The sequence below is a fragment of the Eleutherodactylus coqui genome, chromosome 1 (assembly GCF_035609145.1).
Source record: "Eleutherodactylus coqui strain aEleCoq1 chromosome 1, aEleCoq1.hap1, whole genome shotgun sequence".
Lineage (NCBI taxonomy): Eukaryota > Metazoa > Chordata > Amphibia > Anura > Eleutherodactylidae > Eleutherodactylus > Eleutherodactylus coqui.
The window spans coordinates 397468991-397495482 of record NC_089837.1 but is presented as its reverse complement, the minus strand read 5'-3'; the positions used below and the strand labels follow the sequence as shown (position 1 = coordinate 397495482).

Genomic DNA, 26492 nt, shown 5'->3' with positions numbered 1-26492 from the left:
ACAGCGCTATATGCTGGCTAAAGCCAGTACTGCATGAGGTGACACGTTGGATAGGCTCTGACAGCAGAGAGGCTGACAATATACAGTAAGAGAACCCAGACGAACGTCTTTCAACATCGGAGCTGTACAGCCTTAAATCATAATGTCTTCAGTGGTCAGACAGTGGATTGGAAAGGGTTAACCCCCTTACTTGTTTCTTTATACTTGCTTTTTTTAATTGTTATGTCATTTACATTTACTATGCCATATTGTGGAATAAACGAGTGAAAGCCATCTTTACCTCCTTGTGGAGAGTTCTAGACCTACAAACCTCGATCTTGGGGGGACTTCATGGGAACCAAATCTCCTCTGTGGAGCAAGTTATACTTTCTTTTATTTATTCATCAAGCATCCCTAGTAGCACAGGAGTGTTTTCTACTTTGTGATTTACTACATGGGTCTTATTAGAGCGCTAAGAGTTAGAGTTTAATGAATGAAAGAAAGACAGAATGAATCTCTCACAACGCCTCTAGAGGCACATAATCGCTCTGTCAAATTAACTCGGACTGTGCAGGGGGATTTCTATGTGAGACAGTGAAAAATCGCCTGCATATATTTGCCCTAAGGCTGCCTTCATACGGGCGAAAACATTCGCGCGAGATCTGTGCGTTGTGCGACACGCAAACATGAAACATATTCTTCTGAATGGGGCATACACATGAGCGATATTTTCCTGCATGGCACAGCAATGCGATGCAGGAAACAAATCACAGCATGATCTATCTTTCTGCATCTTAGCGGCAATTGTTTGCAATGGGGCCAGCGGTAACATCACAAGGTCTCCCATTGCAAAAACAATGGGAGAAACTCTGTGATCCTCCTCCGTGGCGGCGGCGGATTGCTTCTTCCCCGAAATGATGTGAGGCTGTTTTGACATGAAAATGCCTGGTATCTTCAGGGAATTCACACGGTGGGGAGCGTGATATGGAGCCGTGATTCATGGCCCCATGTCGCGCTCACCAGTGCTTAGGGTAGGTTTACATGCAGCTGATTTGCTGAGGAGTTTTAGCAGCACATCTGTATCAGAATCCATGTTAACCTCTTAAACGAAGGGGTGAAATTTGCTGCGGGTCTGGATACTAATACGGACTTGCTGCAAATTTTTTGCGCTGTCGAAAATCCACAGCAAATTAGCCGCATGTGAATGCAGCTCTAAAGCAACAATTATTGTACTATACATCAGGCCTTTGATTCTCAGCATTAAATATTAATTAAATATAATTTAGTGTGCCAGTGCGCTGTCCCTTTAAGGTGACAATTTGTATATATGTTGCACCTGTATATAAATTGCAACACAATTTTTGTTGAGCTTTGTGCCCAAGACTACAAAAAACAAAGTTGTTTTGGAAATGTGACGTTAGTTTTTAGCATAAGGCTTATAAATTACTTACCCAGCTGATTCTGAAGATCAGAAAACTGGTAATATTCCACATATTTATTTTGGGAGAAGAAATTCTTGTAGACATGTCGTGCCCCAAAAAGCCAGATGTCACTGTCGTCGGTGATGGTGCCTGAGGTTTGGTCAGTCAGGTCTAAAATGGCACACTGGGCTTCTGCCTCCATAGGGGCTACTATGTAAGGAATACCAAACAGGCGCAAAAGTTCCTAGAGAGTCAAAAGATATAATAGAAGATTACTTTGTACAACTAGAATTATTCGCAAACTGCATCCATTGCTAACCAAGTTGACCCTCTAAACCTACAGTACATGGCAGCTGTTGTCCTTCAAATGTGTGTACACAACTGTGTAGCAAGTGTGTCTATTGTTTCGGCACATATTTAGGATGTGTATACTGTAACCTACTGAAGACATACATATATACAAGGGGCGCTCATTAAATCCCCTGACCCACTTCTATTTATCGCAGGATGCTGAAACTGCACATGTGTAATGATATAAGTCTCTATAGGTTATGTGCCAATTTGCAGCTCTGAACTGATAACGGTCTTTCTTTAACAGGTGATGAAGCGGTGCGAGGTCTGATAATGGATGCAGTGGAATACAGAGCCGCCACCAAGTTCCTTTACTTGAAAGGCCGCACACCAAGGGAAATGTTTGATGGGATGAGAGGTTTATGGGGAGGATTCCCCATCGTGTGATGTAGTCAAGAAATGGCATTGTCAATTCAAATGTGGTTGGAAGTCCATGTAAACGGCTCCAATTCCTGGGCAACCCCACTCAGCTATCGATTAACACAGCATCCAGCAAGTGGAGGCTGCCATTTTGGAAAATCGCCGCGTAACCATTCGCAACCTAGCCCAAAATGTCAAGATTAGCGTAGGGTCCGTGGAAAACATCATCCAAGACCATCTTCATATGCATAAAGGTATCCGCTCGCTATGTTCATAAGAGATTTAGGAGTAGTCCCAACCAATCACGAGAATTCAGGTCCCTTGCCCCCCAGTTGAATGCAGTGGTGGCTGAGCATGTACGCTGCCACTCCTTTTAAATGCCATGTGACTGGTTGAGATAGCCAAGTACAGCGCTCTGCTATCTTTGTCAGTCCTTCAAAGTACCTTACTATGGGCGATTATCGTCCGAAGTCTTCAAGCTAATTTAAGTTATAATTGTTCCGTGTACATGTGGCCGCTGATTGCACTGAGCTCACCTGCTGCAAGTTGCTGGGTTTTTAGCAGAGCTAAAAACCAAACAACTATTGGGCCGTGTAAACAGGAGCCGCTTAATAAGGAGGAAGCACTCAAACATTTAAAAATGGAGATGGGCAGCCAAAATGATCCCTGGCCCCTCTGCCGCGATTCACTTCAACGACTATCGCTCCTGTGTAAGGCATAGGAGCAGTAACTGGGATCGTTGGAAGGCTCATATGCTTCCAACAGTCATCTCCTGTAAAAGGTACTCATACACTGAGTATGGAGCAGCAGCATACATGCTTGACCACTCTTCCATTTAAACAAGGGCTAAGAGAACCCTATCCTAGTGAATATCTCTAAGATAGCTCTTCTAAATACCCTAAACATTCCATTATTTGTCCTCCTAAGATGTGATAACCTTTCCTCCTTCCACTCAGAGGGGTTCCCCTCTGCTTATTGTAGAAACTCTACATCAACATCTAGAACCCAAGATCCCTGAGGATCATCATAACTGAAATGCTCTTGGAATAATCCATTATTTATTTTATAGCCCAACTCAATAATGCCGCCTCCTTTTAATACTCACACTGATTAGTGGATATTGCAAAATATATTTAAATTAGTTTATCACATTGATACCTACAATGTTATTTATATCTTTAGTCATCTTAAGATGTACTCAGATTCCACCCTGTGTCGCAGTGCAGTTGAGCATTTTTTTAGTTACTAGAAAAGCCTAATAAAACTTTTGGACACAAAAAAAAAATATTTTCAATTAAAGGAATCACATAAATAAAACCCTTCAAACCAGTTAGTAATGCCATCAAACATAGATACGGTAGTTTTGGGTAATCCCTGGAAGTACCAACCTGACTTTCTAGGTACATCTGTCCCGTCACAGATGCAGCAACACGTTCCTGCTGCTGCCTCTGCGCCTGGAGTGAGGTTTGCTGAACAAGTAGATTGTGCTCTAATGTCGCAAGTTCCTCCTGCAAGAAAATTAAACATTTTTTAAAGCACAGTAACATAATGCTTCTAATGGTTAATGAAGAGGTGTTAAAGAAGTCCATTGCATATCAACCTCTTTATAAGAATTACTCTGCCTTTAATGTTAGGACTGTTTGAAAAGAGTATGCTAAGACTTGGAAAAACAACAAAAACTAGTAGAATATGTAATAACAAAAAGGCAGATTCATCAGCTATTAAATCTCCTGCTGGGCCAGCACTGATGCCGCCATGGTCCCCCCGGGACAGCAGCCAATCAGTAGTCACAGTAGTGATGTCAGTCAATACAGCATGTGATCGTTGTGGCCAACGATTATTATACCAGGAGTGAGTGCAGGGGACACCTAGAAGTCACCGCCGGTGTTGGCAGGGGCTGTCACCTGCATTCTGGGGCTCCAAGAGAGTCGAGTATACCCTTGGGTCCAGCTGGGGCACAGAGTTTTGTTCTAAAACCCTTTAAGGCTAATGAACTCCCCTTATTTACCAAATTCCATTTGTCTCTACAGTACACTAGGTTAGGAAACTGAACTTAAAATAAACCTGTCAAACTGAAAATGAAGTGCAAACTGCAGGTATCATATTATAGAGCAAGAAGAGAGGAGTAGATGGATACATAGTTTTGTTAGAAAAGCTCCAGGATAATTTGAACTCCGCTCATTCTGGGCTTAGTAGTCATCTGGGCAGTCCTGGTCACGGACACACAGCCTTCGCTATGCAAGTATGTATACAGAAACAGCTATCATGGAGGGGGTCTGCATTTCTAAATGTGATAGGTTCGCCATGGCTTAAGTGTTTTGGTGTCTACACCAGAGACGAATATCAACAAAACCATTTGATTGGCTGACCATCTAATGTCTTGTCCTTGCTCTTCCCCGACAGTAGATGTCAAAGGAAAAAGGGAATTGGGCATGTTGGATTTCAAAGCACCCAGTTCTTCTGCTCTCATACAAGATAAGCCACCGGAAGTGTCCGGCTGCAGCTCACATCCCCCTCCTATTGAGGACATGCACAGGCTGAGCCAAGACTAGCATGCATGGGTATAGGGGAAGGGGGTCAGAAAGAACAGAGGTTGGCTGAATGAGTGTTCAGCTGACAGTTATCCAAGCTTTATGGCCAGCTTTATAATGTATATAATGGAGGATACTGTACAGGGTGATCATAATTAAATCAGAAGTGTTTAGAGGTCTCTAGCAAAGTAACTATGGGGCAAACCCAATAAACATTGGTCTCTATACTCCAATGGGATATGGGGTTTAGATTTCGCAAAGAAGAAGAAAAAAAATTGTACCAAACATTGCAACCAGGAGAATATTTTGCAGTGTTGAAGAATAAGATATAGAGGAGTACGACAATTAATGACCAAGAACCATCTGTTGTGATTTGGGACAGGATTATGTGGTTTTTGCCTGGAAAACCCCTTTAAATTGTTGGAAACCCCTTGATGAATTTCCCCCAGCGTGAATCAGTTTTCATATAATACATCATTCAGGCTCTTTACAGCATCATGCTGTGCCTATAATCAGGCATGATCAAGTCAGTCAATATGATTACCATACTTATGTCTTGCCATTCATTGGATTTTGCTTCTCCATCTTGCGATTCTTCCTTTTGATGTAGTGCAGCCGTTGGGACATCTATTGGCGCATCGTTTTTGGAAGTGTTTTCTAACTGTGTGGTAGAGGTGCATGCCGCCTCAGGGAGATCATTGGCTTGTATTTTCATAGTCTCCTTGGAAGATTCAGCTGTTTGTACTAACTTTGAATTACTATCTTCTGCATCACTTTCTACTTCAATGAAACTACCTAGGAACAAGAAGAACACCTTACAGTAACAAGTGTAAAGAAGATATACAGTATGTATAGAGGCTACTCTAAGCTCGATTTAGACTTTTTTGTGGTCATATTCCATCTCTCCTCCTTTGGCCTTTCTCAGGCAGAACTTGATAATCAATATGCAGAGGAAGAATGGCAAAAGGTTCACTTGCTCATTAAAGAATTACCAGTGACCCGTTTGGCCTGTTTGAGTACTGATATAACCATGCGATCTTTTTGACCTGCGCAGTGTTACTTCATAGGATTCCTCCACCCCCTAGTGTAGGACCTGAGTCAGCGTTGTAGTAGCGCTTCTAAAACATTGCTTCATATTTGGTGACACTGTCTCTTATTTTGTCAATTTTGGCCCCAAACTTTTAAATTACATAACAGACTCACAGGTGATGTGTAGCCAGGGTTACGCTCTATTGGTCATCTCTCTATCACTGTCCCAAATTTGTTAACAGCTGCCAGGACTGTTTTTTTCGAGACACTGGGAATCTACTGTTGCTTCATCTGGCAATGAATGGTTAAAGTCAATTACCAAATGAGGATGGAAAGCAGTCTTGGCTGAGGATACTGGGAAATCAGATAATTCTATTTACGTCTGGTCCACATGTTTAATAATGGAGATGAAATTTCTTGTTAGATTGGGGATTAATATGGGAGGGCTACTCTTTGCCTTTTAGTAGTCCCCAATTGGCTCTCAGCCAATCATAACTGTTGCATTGGTTCAGCGAGTGCTACATTTGATTGGCTGAGAACAGTGCTCGCTGAACTAATCAGAGCCATTGCTTCCTGGAATTGGGATTTATGAACCCTGTGACCAGGAAGTGATGATCTGTCAACGGCTGAGGAGTGCAGGACACATGGCGGAACTTCGGAGATCAGCGAGAGGGACCCGAATAGCTAGGGGTTTTTTTTCAGAGTAAGGCTTATATTTCAAGCCTCCCCAAAAATAGCCAAAAATCAGGGTAGGGCTTATTTTCAGAGTAGGTCTTATCTTCGGGGAAACACGATAGGTTTTCAGCTTTATTATTTCCAGGTAGTTGAGCATTTCCGATTAGGTATTACGCAGCCCAGCTCCTCCAATTTGACGCCCGATACTTGTGAATGGATATCTGATACATCTGTGTGACTATTATTGGGGCAAGTAATTTAGCAATCATTACACCCTGATGAAGCTGCCATAGAGCAGCGATACGGGAGTTTCCACATAATAGCTATCTTGAAAAGTTGTATCTGGGCACATTTATCCTAATTTCTACGGATGGGCAACTTACTAATATCACTTTGATATGAATATCTGATTACTTTGCAACATAGTAACTTTGTGGTTTGGCATTGTTACTCCCTGCTTTCTACTTTGATTTTGGAATCCTTTCTAAGGGATGATTATCTAATCCCTGGGCAGTGTACAATACATTGACCTTTTCCTATATACTTTTTTGCACATGGGCAATGTGCAATATATTGATTCCTTCCATTTTTCATGCACTTTATTTATCAGGATGGGGTATGCCATTAAATCTCCCATGTGATTTATGCCAGTTTGGCGGTTATGTGTACATTTAGATACATTATTCTCTGAGTAATAAAAATCACAAGAATGCATGTAAGTGTTTTTAATTTGCTATGTGCTTACATACTATGAGCGTGCACATTTTCGTGTAGCTTTTCTTCTGTTATACGTATTGTTTGAGCACAGGGACTTGCACCTCACTTGAGCTTATTGAGTGGTGCCCAACCATGTTGTTTAGGTGCCACAGGCAGAGGGAAGAGTCTTAAGTAAAAAGTATAGGCATTGGCATTAGAGTAGTGATAATGTGACCATTTCACCATTTGCTACCCTCTGAGGGCAAATTGACCATGTGACTAACTATGGTGATGATGCTTGCACTTCTGACACGAGCTCTCGTTCTGTTCCAGCTACTATGCAATATAATTTGCTATAGTAGTACAGATTAACTACTTTTGCAGTAAAGTAGCAAATCCGCTGTATTTAACTAAAATCATGACATAAATCATGTTAAACTAATAATTAAAACAAGTGGCCGCTTGAAGGAAAGCATACATTATACAAAAAACACGTACCATCAGAGTCTGAATCCATTTCTTTATGCCGGTCCGATTCGTCATCAATTATAGGTATGCTTTCTGGAGTCAAAGGGATATATCTAACATCTTGAACATTAGAAGGGGATTGTTCTGGACTACCAGGGGTGTCCTCTTCAGTGGCCTTCTGCTGTGGTGGCAGTACGAGTGCCAGACCCTCGACCTCCGGCACCGCTACCACAGGACTATTTCCTTTGAATAGTGATGAAGAATGTGAAGCTTCGGATGGTGAAGAATCAAAGGCAGTTTCCATTTTGCTAGGAGTAAGCTCAGCATCAGTTTTTTTACTAAACTTTAATTCAGAGGAAACTGAAGTAACTATATTACTGGGTGGATCTTGATTGCTGCTCTCAAGTGAAGGATTTATAGAAGTTGGTATGTTAATATTGCTGGAAATAGTTTTCAGCGACATCTCAATAGGTGTATCCTGGGAATGGAAAAGAGGTCCCTTAACTTCCTGCACAAGGAGATTCTTTTTGTCAACTTTGCTTATATCTAATTCATGAGGTGGCTCACCCTGGTTTGTACTAGGGACCAAACTATGGATCACTGATGTATCATTGTCGCTTGTATGAGCCCTTGTAGAACTCACTACCTCATTGCGGGTCTGAAAAATTATAGAACGGTTTTCTTCACTGTCAATAACCACAGCTTCATCGTCCTCATCAGAGCTACTAATGATCAGCACCTTGGCCTTAGGTTGCTCAACCTTTAAGTCATTTCCATCAACAGGCCTTTTCCTGCTCAATCCTATTTCATCTTCTCTAAGAACCTCCTGAATTGCTTGCAGGGTTCTGGGCGAGACACTCCTATCTATTGCCCCCGAGGACTCAGACACTATCTTATGACTTTGAGTTACTGAACTGTTATGGGGTTCCTCATCAGAACTGCTCTCCACCATTGCTTCCTGTATAGCAAAAAGTGTTCTTGGGGAAGGTGGCGCCTCTTCTGGTAGACTATCCTTTGCCTTCTTAGGTTTATGGGCAGAAGCCAGCTTCATATCAAGGTAGGTTTTTGGCATATCACTTGAATTAGAGGGTATTGCTTGCTCAGGTATATCAGCTTTCTTATCTTCTGCCTTCGATTGAATTCCTAAAAATAAATAAATAAATAAGAACAAAAACATCTCTATGCAGTTATTGTTACAAACGAAAAGGAGTTTTATATGAAAGGTTATTAAAATTAAAAGAGTATGTCCTAAGAAAACACCACCTGTCCATTGGACCTTAAGACACAACGACATCACAGAGGGTGGTCCCCGACTCAGTAACCCCCTAGATGAGCCAGAATGGAAAGATGCCTGTTCTGACAGACTCAAGCGGTCCTCCTTGTGTTACAAGGATGGCCTTCAAGCTGAATGTCTGCCATGTAATACTACAGTATGACCTCAACCTCAAACCTGCCCTCAGAAAACTGTACTAAGACCTACTGGACAGAAAAAAAAGGGAAGGTAGGTTTGTGAACCTGGAAATCACCAATAAGTGCATTGCAAAAAACAAACAAAAACAAACCAGTAAAACACATCTACAAAACAGAAAAAAAGGAACAAATAATATAGTAGTCAGCAAGCAACCCTAAAGCCGCTGGGGAAAAAAAATTTTGCACAGGAAAAATCCAACTTGTTTCCAAATATAAAAAGGTTCATCAGGAATGAATAAACTGCAGATCAGTACCTCGAGTAATATACACTGCTCAAAATGATTTAGGGAACACTTATGTTGCAGGTAACAAGGTTCACCATGGCATCTACAGACTTTCATGTCTATCACACGTGTGCAGTCATCTGTGAAGAGGATGGGTGCCAGACTTGCCAATTCCAATGTTCTGTGGTGAAGATCAATCGAGCTGCATGGTGCTGGGCTGTGAGCACAGGTCCTACTCCAGGGTGTGGGGTCCTCACATCCCCTTCATGGCAGTCTGTGACAGCTTGGCCAGATACATGCAGACCAGGAGCCTGCTGGATGTAATTCTGTAAGGCTCTGGCAGTGCTCCTATTCGCACAGAGGAGCAGTTACTAGTCCTAATGCTGGGTTGATGGCTTTCTATGACCCTGTCAAGCCGTGGCCTTTTCAATCAGCTGATTAGCAGGGGTCTTGTGCAGTGGGCTCTCCACTAATTAGATACTGAGAACCTTGCCAAGCATCAGTACTGTTTCCAGTGAGTAAGCGCATATCAGGTGTCCAAAAAAAAAAAAGAGAGCCGCTGTTTGATGATTTTGCCCATCAGTGATATTTTCGGTTTGACGCGATCCAGCAATACCTTGTTCGTTGTCATGGCGGTCCAAGGTATCCATTGCATTCTCATCCAGCGCCATTGTTCAAACGCATCAATTTTCCTTCTGTCAGTTTTCCTGAACGTCCACCTTTCACAACCATACGTCGTTATGGGAGTGACGATTGCATTGACCAGTCTGGCTTTCCATTCCTTGAATTGCAATCCTATCAAGTGTAATCCGTCTCTTGATCTCAGGTCCAGATTGCCAGTTGCAATCGATTTTCGATCCAAGGAAGATGAAATCTTGGACCGTCTCGACTTCTTCGTTGCTAATTTTTATGTTTACTGTACCGTTGCCGACCGGGGTCATTACCGTGGCATTTATATACTAAAGTATACAGATGATGGCTAAATACACAGGGTTGTTAAGCAAAAAAAAAAAAAAACTGAACAGGGGGAAATGTGCTGTAATGCACCCCATTATCCGCTGATACTTATCTCCCACTACAGCTGCTTCAAATTTAGGCAGTCGCGTAATGTTAGATGGAAGCTGACCGTTCCAGCTGGTAATCCCCTACAATGGTAGTTATCTTGGTGGCTTTGGGGTGCCAGTGGTATTCTTATACCGGCCATCTCTGATGAGACGCTGCGTTTAATGAAGCTTAAAACAATTTTACTAAAAATGTTTTGTTCATTTCGAGGTTCATCAGTGGTTAAAATAATAATGAAATTTGGATATTTGAAGTCAAACAGAAGGTGTGAGTCTGTATTTACAATAATATAGGATTGCGCAGTTATGCAGAAAATTTCCCCTGCCACCAGATGATGTTGTGCATCTGGCACTGTTCATGTCAAGCATTTGCTGCTATGTGTACTTATACCTTTAATTAGAATATAATGAGAAGTGTCCTCTGAGACCAGACGGCGAGTTTCAACCTCTTTCATAAATCCGCCTTCTGTTTCAAACTGAGCGCGGACCTCCCCCGTGTACTGCTGGTTCATCTCTTTTCGCACATTATTAAGGCACCTGTTCAAGTTATTTTTTTTCAGCAGTCCTTTCAGCTGATACTGGGAGAAATCATTGGAGTCCTAAAAAGAAAAAAAAAAGGTAAATAAATGTCACACTGGCGAGAAAATCTGAAAATTGCACAAGATTTGTGCGTTAGACACACAAGTCTTGCACAAATATAAAACCCATTCTTTTGAATGGGTTCATACACAGTTTTTCCGTATGGCAATGCAGGAAACACATCACAGCATGTCCTATCTTTCTGTGAGATCGCCCATTATCTTCAGTAGGGCTGGCGGCCGCAGTAGTGCCAGCCTCATTGAGAGCGATGGGGGAACTCCACGATCCTCAACCTCGCATCCATGGGGATTTCACATTTAGCAAGTGTGATATCGGGCCGTGATTCACAACCATATATCGTACTCGCCAGTGTGACGGAGCCCTAAAGGATGGAGGTGCATAGGAAATCTTGACTGACTGCAGAATAAACTACTACTTAGAAACAAAACAGAACAGGGAATAAATGTATATACAATTTAAAAAACTTCTTCATATGAAGCATTTTAAAAAAAACAAAAAAAAAACCTGCCCCAATCTAATCCGTGTGACCAGAGCCTAATTATTTTCTTCTAGAAGAAGTCAATTCTGTTTTATTCGTGAAGGCCACCAAAACTGCGCTGTGAACAGTGCGGGAGGTCAGTCTGGAGAACAATCTATGGAGGACATTCTTGCTGATAACAGAACAGCTCATCTTACAGGGCTTCCATCTCAGGACGTCCGGCACTGCCTGTTCATATCATTGTACAGCAAGTTCAAATTCCTAAAATAAACTGGATGGGTCAAGGAGAAAGTTTCCCCCGTTCCATCAGATCAGGCTGAATGAGCTGCTTAATGTCCACTTCTAGGTGTGCAAAACCGTACGGTGCCATCACGTGTGTAACGCTGCACATCCACATTGGAAACAATCACTCATCACTAAGGGCTCTCTCGCACGAGTGGTTTTTTACCACGTATGCACGCGCAACACATGGCAATTTTACATTCAAAAAACGCGTTGAGCACTATTTACACGCGCATACACGCCATGATAGTATATGGGGATTCATCGGCTCACTATGCATTGCATACTCCTTGCGCGGGAGATACGTCCGCAGCACACACAAGAAACCCCCCATGTGAGAGAAGCCTTAGGCTACATTCACACGGGACGAGAATCTCGCAAGAGTTTTGTCTGTGGTAAGACGCACAAAACTCGCATGAATATGGACATTGTCATCACTGGTCAGAGGAGGAAGTTGGAGCGTTGGCTTCACTCCAACTGAACTACTGCTCCTATGCTTCCTGCTCAGGCCGTCACGTCCGGGCACATGGTCTATTTTGGCCTTAAAGGGGTTTTCCAGGGAGAATACTACTGATGCCTTTTCCTCAGAATAGGTCATCAATAGTTGATCGGCTGGGGTCCCAAGTGACGGATCCCGACCGATCAGCTACATGCTATCAGTGCGATAAATCTCCCCGCCGACCTCTGTGTAGTGGCCAGCGCTTGTAACTGCAGGCACAGCTTTCATTGAAATTACCGCCAGCTGTGGCTGCAGTTATAAGCACTGGCCACTACACGGAGGTCAACCCACATGTTGGGGGGTTTCTGCATCACAGGTGGGTTCCCTGTATATCTATGCACTATAGCCTTTACTCGCTCTATTTATTTATCCTATACCTTATCTGATGAATGTGATCCCACCTACAAATGACAGGCGTTTCTGTATCATGAGTGGGTCTTTTTTATGCCTTTGATATACCCATTGCTGGCATGTAACCATGTTATTATAAGTTTTTCAGTCTATATAGTTTCATTGCTACGTTATAGCATTTTTTGCTATTTGTACATTTATACGTTTACACTGTTAAAAACTATTGCATGTAGCCTCTCTTTTCTCTACTTTACATTTTATATGATTATTGTGATCCCACCTAGGATTGATCTTTATTTTTAAATGTGTTGTTCCTACCGTATACGTGATTATAATGTGTTGAAGAGTGTGTTCAATTTTTTGTACTGGTTGATAAGGATGCGACTAAACAAGAGAGTTAGAAAAAACAAAAAAACAACTATTTGCTCATGTCCCTGTAGGAAACTAGAACCTGTGATGCTATGATCGCACTGAGCGCTTTACACGCCGCAATCATCATTTGCAGCTGGATGTAAGAGGGTTAACAGCAGGAATCGGTGTTCTCAGCGATCTCCACTGCTGCGGTGGGAGGCCTGTGGTCAGTCACAGTTTACGTCCATTTGTGGTAACCCGATCCAAGTCAGGACATACAGTACATTTACATTCGGGGGCAGAAAGAGGTTATAAGGCCACTCGCACACAGGCAGTTCTTTACAGCGTTAATCGTGGTGTCTCACACGCCGCACTAAATGCTGTAAACCACCTCCATTGATTTCAATGGGCTTTTCAGCGGTCGAGTGCAACGTTTCTAACATGCAATTTTTTAATACTGTCTGCTCCATTTTAGTATGTTTCACTGATTTTTAACTTGCCTCATCACCCATTGCAGTGATGGGGTGTGTTGAACGCCAAACGCGTTTGAAAAACGCTGTTCGAAAATGCTGTAAAAAAGCCGCATTTAAACCGCTGCGTTTTACAGACACCTGTGTGAGAGCAGCCTTAGACTGTAGATACACAACCTGTTCATGTCTATGTACCAGCATCCACACATCTGATAGATTATTCACAACATAGAATGGTTATGTCCGCCAGCCACGGCTCTTTCACCATCCCCCTCCGCTCCCAGCCGCAGTCACTGAAATCCTCCAAGTCTTGTGCGCAGTAGGCACTGCATTATCATTCTGGTTATCTCTTCGGCCTGTATGGCGCACACATGTGCTCAGCTGACCTCTTAAAACAGGGGTCCCCAGCCACCGGTCCACGGACCGGGCCGTTAGGGTTTCTTTGCCGGTCCGCGGCTCCGCAGACCAGCACGGTACTGTTGTACCTTGATGTCACGTCACTGGAAGCTAGGGGCTGAGCGGACTTTGGAGTGAACGCCACCTAGCTTCCGATTGGCAAGTACTGCGGCGGGGAGGACACGCTCCATCGTGTGCTGCTGTCTGCTACCGGTGGTGGGGGTGCGGGCTCGCCAGCATAGCAGTGAGCGCGCGGGAGCGGAGAGCATAACGGGGACCTCAGGAACCACGCCATCAGAACTGACGGGGTCCCTAGAGATCTTGCAGCGCAGTGGGGACACGGCCACACGGACAGTGCTTCAGATCCGGTGAGCGCATATCTGAGGGTGCCAGGGAGTGTAGCAGGGCAGCAGAGTGGTCCCAGCAGCATCCCCCGGTCTACAGCGCTGTTTGGTGTATAGCGCTCCATAGCCCCGCCCCATATGACCAAAGCCCCACCCCTGCCGGGCCATGGAAAAATCATCTTGCTTGAGGCCGGTCCCTGGAAGGAAAAAGGTTAGGGACCACTGTCTTAAAAGACCAGCGTGTGCACCCAGCTTTCTCATCTCCAGCGGATCCAGATGCTTTTCAGGTTATTTAAAAGCAACCTCTCCCACTAGAGGGTGACTGAGCAAAAGATTCATAGTGTTTTAAGTGAAGATGTTCCTGATTTCTGCCTGTTTTTGATCAATATCTGTATATTCAGCTTTCTAAACCCAGCCTGTTTTCTTGCCCAAGTGCCGCCTGCCCTGACCTGCAGCCTGATTTACTATATTGCACGAACTCCACCTGTCCTGACCCTGGCCTGTTATACTGACTATGTCTTTGCCTGTTACTTTGGTATCATGCTCGGTTATCCTTTGGGACACTTGGGGCACCCGTCACTATACTGAAAAGTACTCCAAGTACGGAATACCAGCTTGTCCTGCTACATTGTATTACCATGATATGGTGACAAATGTCATGTTTCATACAATATGTTGAACAATTAATGATTAGACAGTTATGAATGAGAAGAGCCCTAGAATGCTGACCATGCTTCCCAAATATCCCCAGGCATTACGTTTCTTTCTATATACACCATATTCCAAGCATGCAATAGATATAAAAAGTCTACACACCCCTGTTAAAATGCCATATTTGAAATTATTAAATCATTTAGGGTAGAAAAATAAAAATTTAAATAATGTGGTTGCATAAGTGTGAACAGCCTCATATTTGGGGATGTGGTTGTGTTCAGAATTAGCCAATCACATCTAAACTCATGGTAAATAGTAGTCAGCACTCCGCTGCCATTATTTACAGAGATTCTGATTTATCCCAAAGTTCAGCTGTTCTAACAAAATTCTCCTGACATCTTGTTGGATCTGTTGAAGGGTATTAAGCAGGAGAAGGGCACCCAAAAATTTGCATTACATATACCACGGAACACAATCAAGATTGCTAATAAACAAGTGGATTAAATTTGGCACAACGGTGAAGTTACCAAGAACTAGATGTCCCTCAAAAATTGATGAAAGGACCAGACGAAAATTGTTCGGTGAGGCTGCCAAGGGGTCGACAGCATGATTAGGAGGAGCTGCAGGAATGTCTGACAAGTCCTGGTTCTGTAGTGCATGTGACAACCATCTCCTGTATTCTTCTATGTCTGGGTGGTGGGGTAAGGGGGCAAGATGGAAGCCTTTTCTAACAAAGAAAAATATCATGTTTTGCCAAAACCTACATCTAGTTTGCCAAAAGTATATTGGAGAACATGTTCTGGTCTGATGAGACGAAGGTTAAATGCTTTGGCCATAGTTCCAAAAGGTATGTTTGGCACAAAACCAACACTGTGCATGACCAAAAGAACACCATACCCACAGTAAAGCATGGTGGAGGCAGCATTATGCTTTGGGGCTGTATTTCTTCTGCTGCTACTGGGGCTTTAGTCAAGGTGGAGGGAATTATAAACAATTCCAAATATTAGTCCATTTTGGCACAAAACCTTCAGGCCCATGCTGAAAAGCTGAAGATGAAGAGGAATTTCACCTTTCAGCATTACCACAACCTAAGGTATATCTCCACATCAACAAAAGAATGGCTTCGCCAGAAGATCAAAGTTTTGGAATTGGCCAGCCAGAACTCAGAACCAGATCCCATTGAAGATCTATGATTGAGGATGCTACACACATGATGCCCCCGCAATCTGACAGATTTGGAGCACTTTTGCAAGGAAAATTGGGCAAAGATTGCCAAGTCAAGATGTGCCATGCTGATAGACACCTACCCAAAAGACTGAATGCTGTCAGAAAGTCAAAGGGTACATCAAAGTATTAGTTTTAGACTGCGTATATTTATGCAACCATATTATTTTTCTTCTATTTTAATTTTTCCACCCTAAAAAGATTTTTTGTTTCTTTTTCAGTGGATTGCACAGATAATGGGTCACAATGAGGTGGAAATAAATCTGAAAGGATTCATCTTTGTCGGATTTTTTAACATGACAAAACCTGGCATTTTACCAGGCGTGTGCAGACTATATCCACTGTACATAAAGGTGCATTTCATCAGGTAATATCCCTTTTATAGTACGCCTATCGCTGCTCAGCCAGTGAACGGCTATCAACGTCCTTGCTTGATATAAGATACATTTTAAAACAGCCGTCATGTGTTCATCCCCCAGAATGCCGTCAGCACAGCCATGAATGCATACTACAGAGAAGAGGGCATCTAAATCTGGAACACTGTGTGCATGTAGGAAAGAAGGTTGTTTCAAAAGTGACCCAACAGGACACATGTCCAGAAGAGGTGCACGGAAACGGTATCTGGAACCATTTGCATCAGATCGGCCTCCAGTCCTTTCAGGAAGCAGTAGGGTTCTGCTGGGAGGGGAGCAGTAAGGGGTAGGAAGCTGTTTGGCACAGTGCACACACAGCTAATTTCCAGTATGATGCCAGGAATCCCACTCTGAAAAATAGCGACCCCTTATAAAATCATACCAGAAAGTTAATCAGCAAACAATTTGGGGCATAAAAAAAAACAAAAAAACTGAACCTACAATTTAAATGGAAATTCAGCAAAAAGCCCAGAATTTCCAAATTAAAACTATTCACGAGTGAGACCTTCAGACGGCAGCAGCTGTGTGATTTGTCTAAGTGCAGAACTTCCTCGGCAGCCTGATGACATTTGGACAGCTGCCCAGCAAGAAGGCCCTTCCGTCAGAAGGCTGCAACTTAATACCCTTGTGGACACCGGTGGCGTCAACATCTACTCTATTGCAGTATTTCCGAGCTGGGAGTACTAGTCCTATATCTATAGAACACATATACATATAATGTAGCCAATTATTTGAAGCAAAAAAGTATTAGCCATTACCAGCCCTGAAAGTTCCAATATTCAGCATTACTAAAAAGAGTTCCTAAAGAGCTACAAAATTACAAGTACAGCGGTGCCTTATCTTAAGAGTTTAATTTGTTCCGTGACAGAGCTCATAATCCAAAACACTCATTTCAAATCAATTTTCCCCATTGAAATGAATTGAAACACCATTAATCCATTCCAGACCTCCCCAAAACACGGCATCAATTCCTTTTTTTTTTAGTATCTCTGCTTGCTGTCACAGAATGACACAAGTTGAAAAAAAAAGCGGTCCTGATCACCATCACAGAACTTATTCTAGAAATCAGATCTCCCTTTTGTAAAGAGTCAGAGACAAATGTCATCATAATATGACCAGTACAGATATTGGGTTCTTGGTAGTAAATGGTTCCCATTCAGTGACAGCAAGAAGACACCCTTGACAAAGGCCCTATTGGGGTCTGAAACGTCGCCTTTTTCTGTTGAGGCTATGGGAGAATAAAGCACTTCTTGCAAATTCTTCACATCCATGGATGCTGTCATATTTTTTCATTTCTACAAACATTGTGGATGCAGTTCGGTTCCAGGTGGCTGCTGCATCATTTAAAGGTCCTACCATAACTGTGGTTTATTATATGTGCTTCTGGTAATTTTTCCTGAGCAAGAAGACACCCTGACAGACAGGAGTAGGGACTAACAAGGACTAGAGAGAGCTGGAGATATGCCTGTATTTGAGGGGGTTCTGCATTCACCCCTATAACATGGTAAGGGCAGAGTTGTAACATATAACAGACTACCAGACAGTCAGCAAAGAACTACAGCAGCTCCCTGTGCCTATAAAGCTGCATATGGCGCAGCCAACTCGTCCCCGTCACTTCCCGCAATGCTTCTCCCTTACCTGCTACAGCCCGCAGGCTTCTGATTGGCTGCTGTGCCGTGTGACGTAACCGCAACATTCCTGGAGACAGCGGCGGCACTGCATCTCTGGTGGAATGCAGAAGCGGGCTCGTAACCCGAGTTTTTACTCTTAAATCAGAGAAAAAAATTCAGGAGGGATCCTGCTCGCAAGTCAAGAAGCTCGCAAGCCAAGGAACCACTGTACAAATATATTTATTACATAGCTGTATTATGTATTATGGACCAACTATGTTACTTGGCGGATCCTAAAAGCCTGCTTTATGGTGACCGTGTAAATGTGTACGCAAGTGGAGCCACCTTGTGGCACATTATACATGTATGCACTGCGGATGTTCTTTGCCTTTCACACAAATAAAAATATGACTACCAAATATTGAAAAAAAAAGGAATAAATGGTTAAATCTGTATACAAAATCAGACCAGTTACTGCTGGTGCTTACATGACGAAATAGGTGCAAGAGTCAGACTGTATTTGTACAGGTGGGAAACTCCTACGAGTTCAGTCTGATGCAATATAGATGGAACTCGTACAAATAACAAACTCATTATTTCCTATGCGTTTATCTACACGTGCGATTTTACTCTGATCGAGAATTGTTCAAGAATCTCCTGTGGGTGCCTGAAAAAAATAAAAACTGCATCATACTTGCATGCCGTGCCCATGCGATTGGCATGCGACTGCATATTTTTCCCTTTTAACTACTAGAACAACATGCAACTTTATCATGAGTATGAAAATAAATCGCATGTACAGGGATGTGCTTCAGCTTAAAAAGCCAACACACAGACCTATATGGCATTGCTTACGAATGCGACATAGGTCGGATTTTCTCGTCTATGTAAATACAGCCTCAAGAATGTCTTATTTAAACCAACAGCTCATCTCACATTTAACCCCTTAAGCACCAGATATTTTTCAGAATTTTGTTTTTCATCCCCAACTTACAAGAGAAATAATTTTTTACAATTTTTCTGCCGACACAGGTAGGCTGTTTTGTGGAATAAGTTGTAGTTTTTAATGATGCTTAATGATATTTAATGTAGCATACAATAGTTTGAAAAAAAAAATGCAGTTTTCTTTTACAGTGTTCATAAAAATCATGGTCATTTATTCTGCAGAAACACCAAAGATATAAGCTTACTTTATGCTTTTCTACTAAACTGGACAATCCTAAAGTTATTTTTCTTGTAAGTCATTACATAGCTTACAACTGGTTAAAGAGGGGCGAAGTGGCGCCAAGTTACTGGCTTTATATTTAAAAATATTTCAATAACGACAAAAAACTGTGTTCCAATACCATACTGAGACCCACGACCTTTTTTTTATTTTTCTGCTGATGGTGCTGCGATGTAGTGAGGTGGCTTGTTTTCTGCAGGGTGAGTTGTAGTTTTTTAGCACCCTTTTGGGGTATGACTTTTTGGGATTACTTTTTATTTCATTATGTTTTGTTTTTAACAGCACTCTCCATGCAGGATACATAGTGCAATGTTTTAATAGTTTGGACTATTACCATGTTCCCCCGAAAATAAGAGACACGGTCATATTAGTTTTTGCCCCAAAAGATGCAGGGTCTTATTTTTGGGGGGGGTGTCTTAATACTCACCTAGCAGGCGGCATTCAGGTCCCTCGCGCTGGTCTCCATCACTGCTACAGGCTTCCGTGTAGTCCTGAACGCCGACAGAGCATTTCTTCCTGGTAACAGGCCTTGAATACCCCGCCTCCAGCAAGCGATTGCTCTGATTGAGCGCTGTGTCAGCCAATGAACCAATCAGAATCGGTGCTAGATTAACCAATCACAGCCGAAAATCAGGGTAGGACTTATTACTGGGGTAGGTCCTATATTCGTGGTATACTTATTTTCTATGGTTTAGATCTTTTAGGGGGGAAACTGGAAAGGGAGGGGGAGGGTTTCAAGTCATGCGGCTTATTAGGACTTTAAACCTATTAAATTAGTAAAAGGCACCATTCATTTAAAGGTCACTATTGAACGCAGATTTAAGCTGCCTAGGAGGAACTAGGTGGTTCGCTTTATAACCAGTTGTGGCTATCTGGTTCAGGCCAGCAACCTGGTTACCCTTAGGTGGCGTTACTGGTGGATCGGAGAAGGAATAATTATATTCATACCATTAATTGTTATGCTTATCATAGGGATAGTGACAAGTTTTATTTCAGCCAGCAACGTGTTATTTTTGCCCATGGGGGCAATAGTGCTTTTTTCGTTTATCCATGAGGTACACGCATGTCATAAGTGGCTAAAGAGTAAAAAACAAGTATATTTTCCACCCATACTTCTATAGGGAATGAAAACCTAACTTCAAGTATTTCTACACCTATTAATCTATAGATGTAACCTTGCTGTTAAGTCTTTTATAACATAATAACTACATGTCCATTATACTTAGCGCCCGTACCTCTGGCATAGCATCATATAATGTCCTTCTGCGTTTTGCGAACTCCTTCATGTCAGTCAGTATTTCGTGCTTTACCTCAGGAGGGAGGCTACTAAAGTCTTCAGAGTCTATGTCCACTGAATTAGGATTAGCCAAGATTTCATCCTAGATTACAGGGCACAAAAGTGAAGATTAGTGGGATATGCAACTACGTAACGCTCTCCCAATGATATCTGTAGAGGGAAGTTTTCTGTGAATGTGGGCTCTGTTGATATAAGATTCACAAGGCAAAGATTTGGATACTGGAAACAAGTTCACCCCTTCAAACTCTGTTGTTGGCTTTAGGCCGTTGATGCTAAAACACTAGACAAAGTACTGCGTACATAAAATGTAATTGGTACCTGAAGAAGCCGTTTTTGAGTCATTCGTTCTTCCCAATCCCTTTCTTCTTCCTCTTCAGAGCTAAATCAAAGCAAGTAAAACAATGATTATGAATGGAATATAATTAGTACTAAAGCTTTGATAGATCGGACTTTTACGGACGCGACGATACCAAATATGTATTTTCATTTTATGATTTAGATTTTTTTAATTACAGATATGGCAAAAGGGGGTGATTAAAACTTTTATTACTTTTTTTTAACAATTAAAAAAAAACAAAAAACTTTATTGATCTTTTTTTTAACTTTACTTTTAAGCCCCCCTGGGGGACTACAACTGGCGATGCTTTGATCGCTTCTGCAGTATGACGTAATGCTACAGCATTACGTCATACTGCAATTTGACAGGCAGTCTATCAAGCCACCCCACAGGGATGGCTTGATAGGCAGTCTCCTAAGACGGCCCCCAGCTGCCATGACACCTGCACGGCTCCCTGATCTCACTGTGGGGGCCATTCGGGAGATTTAAATGCCGCTGTCAGAATTGACTGCGGCATTTAAAAGGTTAATAGCGGCGCTTGGCCGCACGGCCAATTGCAGCTATTGCTCGCGGGTGTCAGCTGTAGTATACAGCTGACGGCCGCGCTGTATGAAGAGAGGTCGCCCCGCGACCTCTCTTCATACATACCCTGATGCTACAGGACGTAAATGTACATCTTGGAGTGGGAAGGGGTTAAAAGGGGTTGCAACAACACAAAGTTTTTGATTGGCGAGGGTCCGATCACTTGTACCCCCTCCGATCCAAGAATGAGTGTCCCAAAGGACCCCATATGAAGGAAGTGGTGGTCGCGTTGCTGTTCCCTTTATTTCAATGGGAACCTCAGAGGTTGGCGAGAGCTTGAACTCCCATTGAAATTGAAAAGAGGTAGAGATCCCAGTGGTCAGACACTCACTGACCAAAAAGTTATCCCGTATCCAATGAGGAGGGGATACCTTTATCTTGGCATATAAAAAAAAACAAAAAAAAACACATTTTAAATTAAAAAGCAGAGAAGCTCGTATGAGGTGAACTTAATAAAAAAAGATAAGTTTTATAAAGCAGCAGATGAACAGGTAATATAAGTAGAATTGATTGCAATTTACCTGTTTCTCTCCGTCTCCTCCAAGGTAGGCAAGACATAAATATCTTCCTCTTCCTTTTTCCGTACCTGCGAGATGCTAGGAAATTCTTCATTGCTTTAAAGAAAGACAAAACAATTACTCATTTCTATTATCAGTGAACGTAAGAAGCATGAAACCTCCCCGTTCTATTATGGCACATACCTCTGTTTGTCCCCAGACAAGGCAGCTTTAATAGCTTGTCTTTTCAAGAAGGTTTTCAGCAACTTTTCATTTGTCTTCTTGGCCTCACCAGCTGCTGTATCTTTCTTCTGTCTTCTTTTTGCCTATATTTACAGAGGAAGTAAAAGTAACTTTCTTCACTACTAGTCATTTCAGTTTGTCCAGCTTTGGCCCCAAATAACCGATACTTACAAGAGTCTGTTTCTTCAGCAGAGGTGCTTCACCATCAAACACAAATATGGGGCGGATTCGAAAGAACAGCAGCTTACAGAGCCGATGGAATAAAGTGAGCAGATGAGCGTTCTGCATAGCGTTCCCATGCCGATCTCTGGCACCTTTTATTGCTTGATTTAACCAAATGCTGATATCTTAAGAAATTGTTAATTAAAATACGACTTTTTTTAACCATACGCTATATTTCATATTCAGCACTACACATTGAACAACAGACAGGGGCAATTCTTATTACATACTGCAATAGCTGTATATAGCATCATGGGCAAAAATTATGCCTCCATTTGTGGATTTTTAGAAAATTACGTGAGATACTTCTAGCCCATAATATAAATATGTTATTATCCATTGCTCAGGTATACTATGTGGTTCAATGTGTTTATGGTGAGAAGAATTCCACGGGTAAAGGAAGCCCTGTTATCATGAGATCATTACGCTACTGGGAGAGCTCCCCCCTCCACGGACAGAGGGTCACGTGTAATGCAGAGGGTGACGCCAGTGCCACCGTATTGTCACCTTGCAGAATTAGCTATCTGGACTATACAGCTTTGAAGCTCAAGAGCAGCAGACATTAAAAGAAGTGTCACCCACGGAGGCCTGTTGGCAGATATTAATGTATTCCATTAATCAGATGAACTACATTATTTAGTCTCTCTTTAAATATATATATTTTAGCTACACAAACCTAGTGTATCTGAGGCTTCAAACACCAGGATTACTCATTTTGCTATGCGTTATACTGCCAGAACATAGGGGCAGATTTAATTAGACAAGTCTATGAAACGTTGGTTCAAGTAGGGTTGGTGCTGGAGTGAAGTGCGAGAAATGTATTGAGAGCTGCAAGCCTTTTAACACACTTGTTGGATGCATTCTTGGTGATCATATAGTAAAACTAAAAAGGTGCTACAAATAATGCAACATTTAATAACCATTACGGCTGTTTTCACATTGCATATTTCTCTCTAGTGCCAATTCCATGTCAGGTTTACATCTTCAATGCAGACAACTGCTGCGGGACGAAAACCTGGATAGAACCATAGTGTTCTGTATGCGAGATGGAGACTTCTCTGGTCTCCGCTTCACATGATTTCTGTTCCTTTGAGTCTTTTTAGTTGGGGAGAAAAAACATGACGCTTTTCTATCCAATTAAGGAGACTGGTAGGGAAAGCCAGCATGTGAAGTGGAGACCAGAGAAGTGTCCATCTCACATACAGAACACTATGGTTCTATCTAGCTTATGAGACTGACAGGGACAACCAGCATGTGAAGTGGAGACCAGAGAAGTGTCCATCTCAGATACAGAACACTATGGTTCCATCCAACTAATGAGACTGACATGGACACCCAGCATGCAAAGTGGAGAGCAGAGAAGTGTCCATCTCAGATACAGAACACTATGGTTCTATCCAACTAATGAGACTGACATGGACACCCAGCATGCAAAGTGGAGAGCAGAGAAGTGTCTATCTCAGATACAGAACACTATGGTTCTATCCAACTAATGAGACTGATAGGGACAACCACCATATGAAGCGGAGACCAGAAAAGTGTCCATCTCATGTACAGAACACTATGGTTCTATGCAACTAATGAGACTGACAAGAACAACCAGCATGTGAAGTGGAGACCAGAGAAGTCTGCAGCTCACATACAGAACACTATGGTTCTATCCAACTAATGAGACTGATAGGGATAACCACCATATGAAGCAGAGACCAGAGAAGTCTCCATTTCACACATAGTACACTATGGTTCTATCCAACTAATGAGACTGACAGGGACAACCAGCATGTGAAACGGAGACCAGAGAAGTCTCCATCTCAGATACAGAACACTATGTTTCTATCTAACTAATGAGACTGATAGGGATAACCACCATATGAAGCGGAGACCAGAGAAGTCTCCATCTCATGTACAGAACACTATGGTTCTATAGTGGTTTCTGCCCAGCAGCAGTTTTCTACATAGAAGATGTAAACCTGAGACAGAAGCAGCTTTGGAAAAGAAAAACAATGTAGAAAGGCTAATTAGTAATATGATTTGTGAAGATATTGGGGGAGGGGAGATATGTAGAAACTTTTTAACTTTCGGATGGTAAGGAACAGCTCTTCATGTTACCATATTACCAACAAGGATACCAACGGCAAGGATTTTTCCTTCCAGGGTCTCTGGATTTATAGGTTTTCCGGAACACTCAAGAAGCTTCCAAAGTCCTTGAACTCCCATGCTGGTATTACATGTGCTGCGCTCACACAACTACCTACAAATAAAAGCAGACGGAAAATTAATAAAGCGATTCACTGCAGTATTCCTTAGAGATATTACTGGACATCTGTATATGAGATCATCCGGTGCAGGCGGAGAACACTAGAGGCCAGAAGAGGCCTCATCATGAGGACTGGATTCAATTAGTACTACTGTACACTGCATGGCATTACTGGGGTACCAGCGATACTATTTGTATGGTCATTGTACAGTACCCTTTATACAGACTCCAAGATAAGCGTCACAACTTTGGGGAAAAAAAAGGTGTCACGTTGCAGTCAGGAAATACATGCATTATTCTTGTGATATGGCTGCAGTTGGTTGAGAGTTTTGCTAGCATGCTGCCATAATGTAATGAATTTGCAAGATAAGTCATCAATAGTTGATCAGCTTGGATCTGCAGCCCGGGTTCTCTGCTGATCAGTTAATCGTCAGGCCCGCTGACTGTGCAGACAGTGCTGTCAACACTGCAGTGGCCTGCTTTGGTACTACAGGCACAGCTCTTATTGTATTCAATGGGAGCCGTACCTGCACTACCAAATACAGGACAGATCTATCGGCTTCCTGCATTGTCTACACGGGCAGAGAACCTGGCGATCAGCTATTCTGTAGGGATTTTCAGTGGGTCCCCCATCGATAAACTATTGCTGACCTTGGTTGGGTGTTATGTGACAGTACGCAAGCAGCATGTACTACTGGCTGTATAGCACTTACTGTATATCTATTATATTAGTGGACGTTCAATTTAAAGCCTAACACCATTACGAAGCAGCTAGTCTACGGCCGTGGTTGTAATTAACCCAAAAATGTCACACTAACAGAAATCCACAAAACACATATGGAGGAGCTGCCATAGTACAGAACAAGGCAAAGCCTGAAACACAGCCGTCAAAGGCAAGAGAAAAACAAAAGGAGTAAAATAAATAAATAGAATAAATAATAAATATATTAGGCTGCTTTCACACCTGCCTTAGGGTCAGTTCACAGTTGTCGTCTCTCTGCTCCGTTTTTGGAGGAGAGGAACGGAAAAAAAATGATCTGTTTTTTCTCCCCCATTGATTTCAGTAGGGATCTGTTCAGTTTCTCCCCCCACACCCCGTTTTATTTTACCTTTTCTCCTCCAAATATGGAACAGAGAGACGGAAATTGTGAACTGACCCCAACGCCGGGGTGTAAGCAGCCTTACATTGGACTGGCAGTGATGTGTCAGTAATGTGACCCGCAGACCATGTAGGATCATCACAGTCATCCCTGACGAGATCCAACCCTCTGTGATCGCAGTCCTGCTCTGTTCAGGGAGCAGGACAGGGGAATCCCTGCGGCCAAACCGCTCTGTCTCTGGAGAGAACAGCGCCAGGCAGACCCCATTAATTATAAAGGGGTCCATTTGGTTTCCGCTCATCAGTCCGGCTTTTTTTCTATTTTGACCCAGATCAGTGACAGGACTGATCAGTGGCTGTCACTCCTCTAGTGCTGCTCTCACAGATAAGAATGAGGTTGATCAGCCAGTGAGAGGAACAAGCAGAGAGACAGATCCCACATGAAGCTATGAGTGAGGCGCTGCAGCCATACCTTCAGGACAGGGCTCCCTCCAGTCCCTGCACAGGACGCCTCGGCCACTAGTCACACTAACAATGCAGGACCCGATAGCACATGGGCTGCTGGCATTATTGACACTTCCTGGAAGCATATTATCATTTTCTGCAACAATTCTGCCCTAACAACCAATCAGGTTGAATCAGCCAACCCAAACAACCAATCAGGTTGCTGGAATTGCTGACTAGTGCAGAGATGTTGCAGAAAATGATAATATGCTTCCTGGAACGCTTATTGGGTAACTTCTTTACACGTGATGATCAGGGCCGAAGGGATTTCTGGGAATTGTAGTTTTGTGGT

At 42.6% G+C, this 26492-nt stretch overlaps 1 protein-coding gene across 1 annotated transcript in view; it reads right to left on the bottom strand.

Moving 5' to 3' along the window:
• The window catches only part of ERCC5 (ERCC excision repair 5, endonuclease), a 45044-nt gene extending 18765 nt beyond the window's left edge, over window positions 1-26279 (bottom strand). Inside the window, exons 1-12 of the mRNA XM_066580067.1 lie at window positions 26169-26279; window positions 24470-24591; window positions 22290-22465; window positions 22080-22201; window positions 21900-21992; window positions 20778-20838; window positions 20398-20541; window positions 10657-10864; window positions 7541-8653; window positions 5187-5437; window positions 3500-3619; window positions 1431-1644 (exon numbers count right to left, since the gene is read on the bottom strand). Of these exons, the coding sequence (XP_066436164.1) occupies window positions 1431-1644; window positions 3500-3619; window positions 5187-5437; window positions 7541-8653; window positions 10657-10864; window positions 20398-20541; window positions 20778-20838; window positions 21900-21992; window positions 22080-22201; window positions 22290-22465; window positions 24470-24557 (2590 nt within the window). The 5' untranslated portion in view covers window positions 24558-24591; window positions 26169-26279. The remainder of the gene's footprint in view (window positions 1-1430; window positions 1645-3499; window positions 3620-5186; window positions 5438-7540; window positions 8654-10656; window positions 10865-20397; window positions 20542-20777; window positions 20839-21899; window positions 21993-22079; window positions 22202-22289; window positions 22466-24469; window positions 24592-26168) is intronic.
• Window positions 26280-26492: the final 213 nt, after the last annotated feature.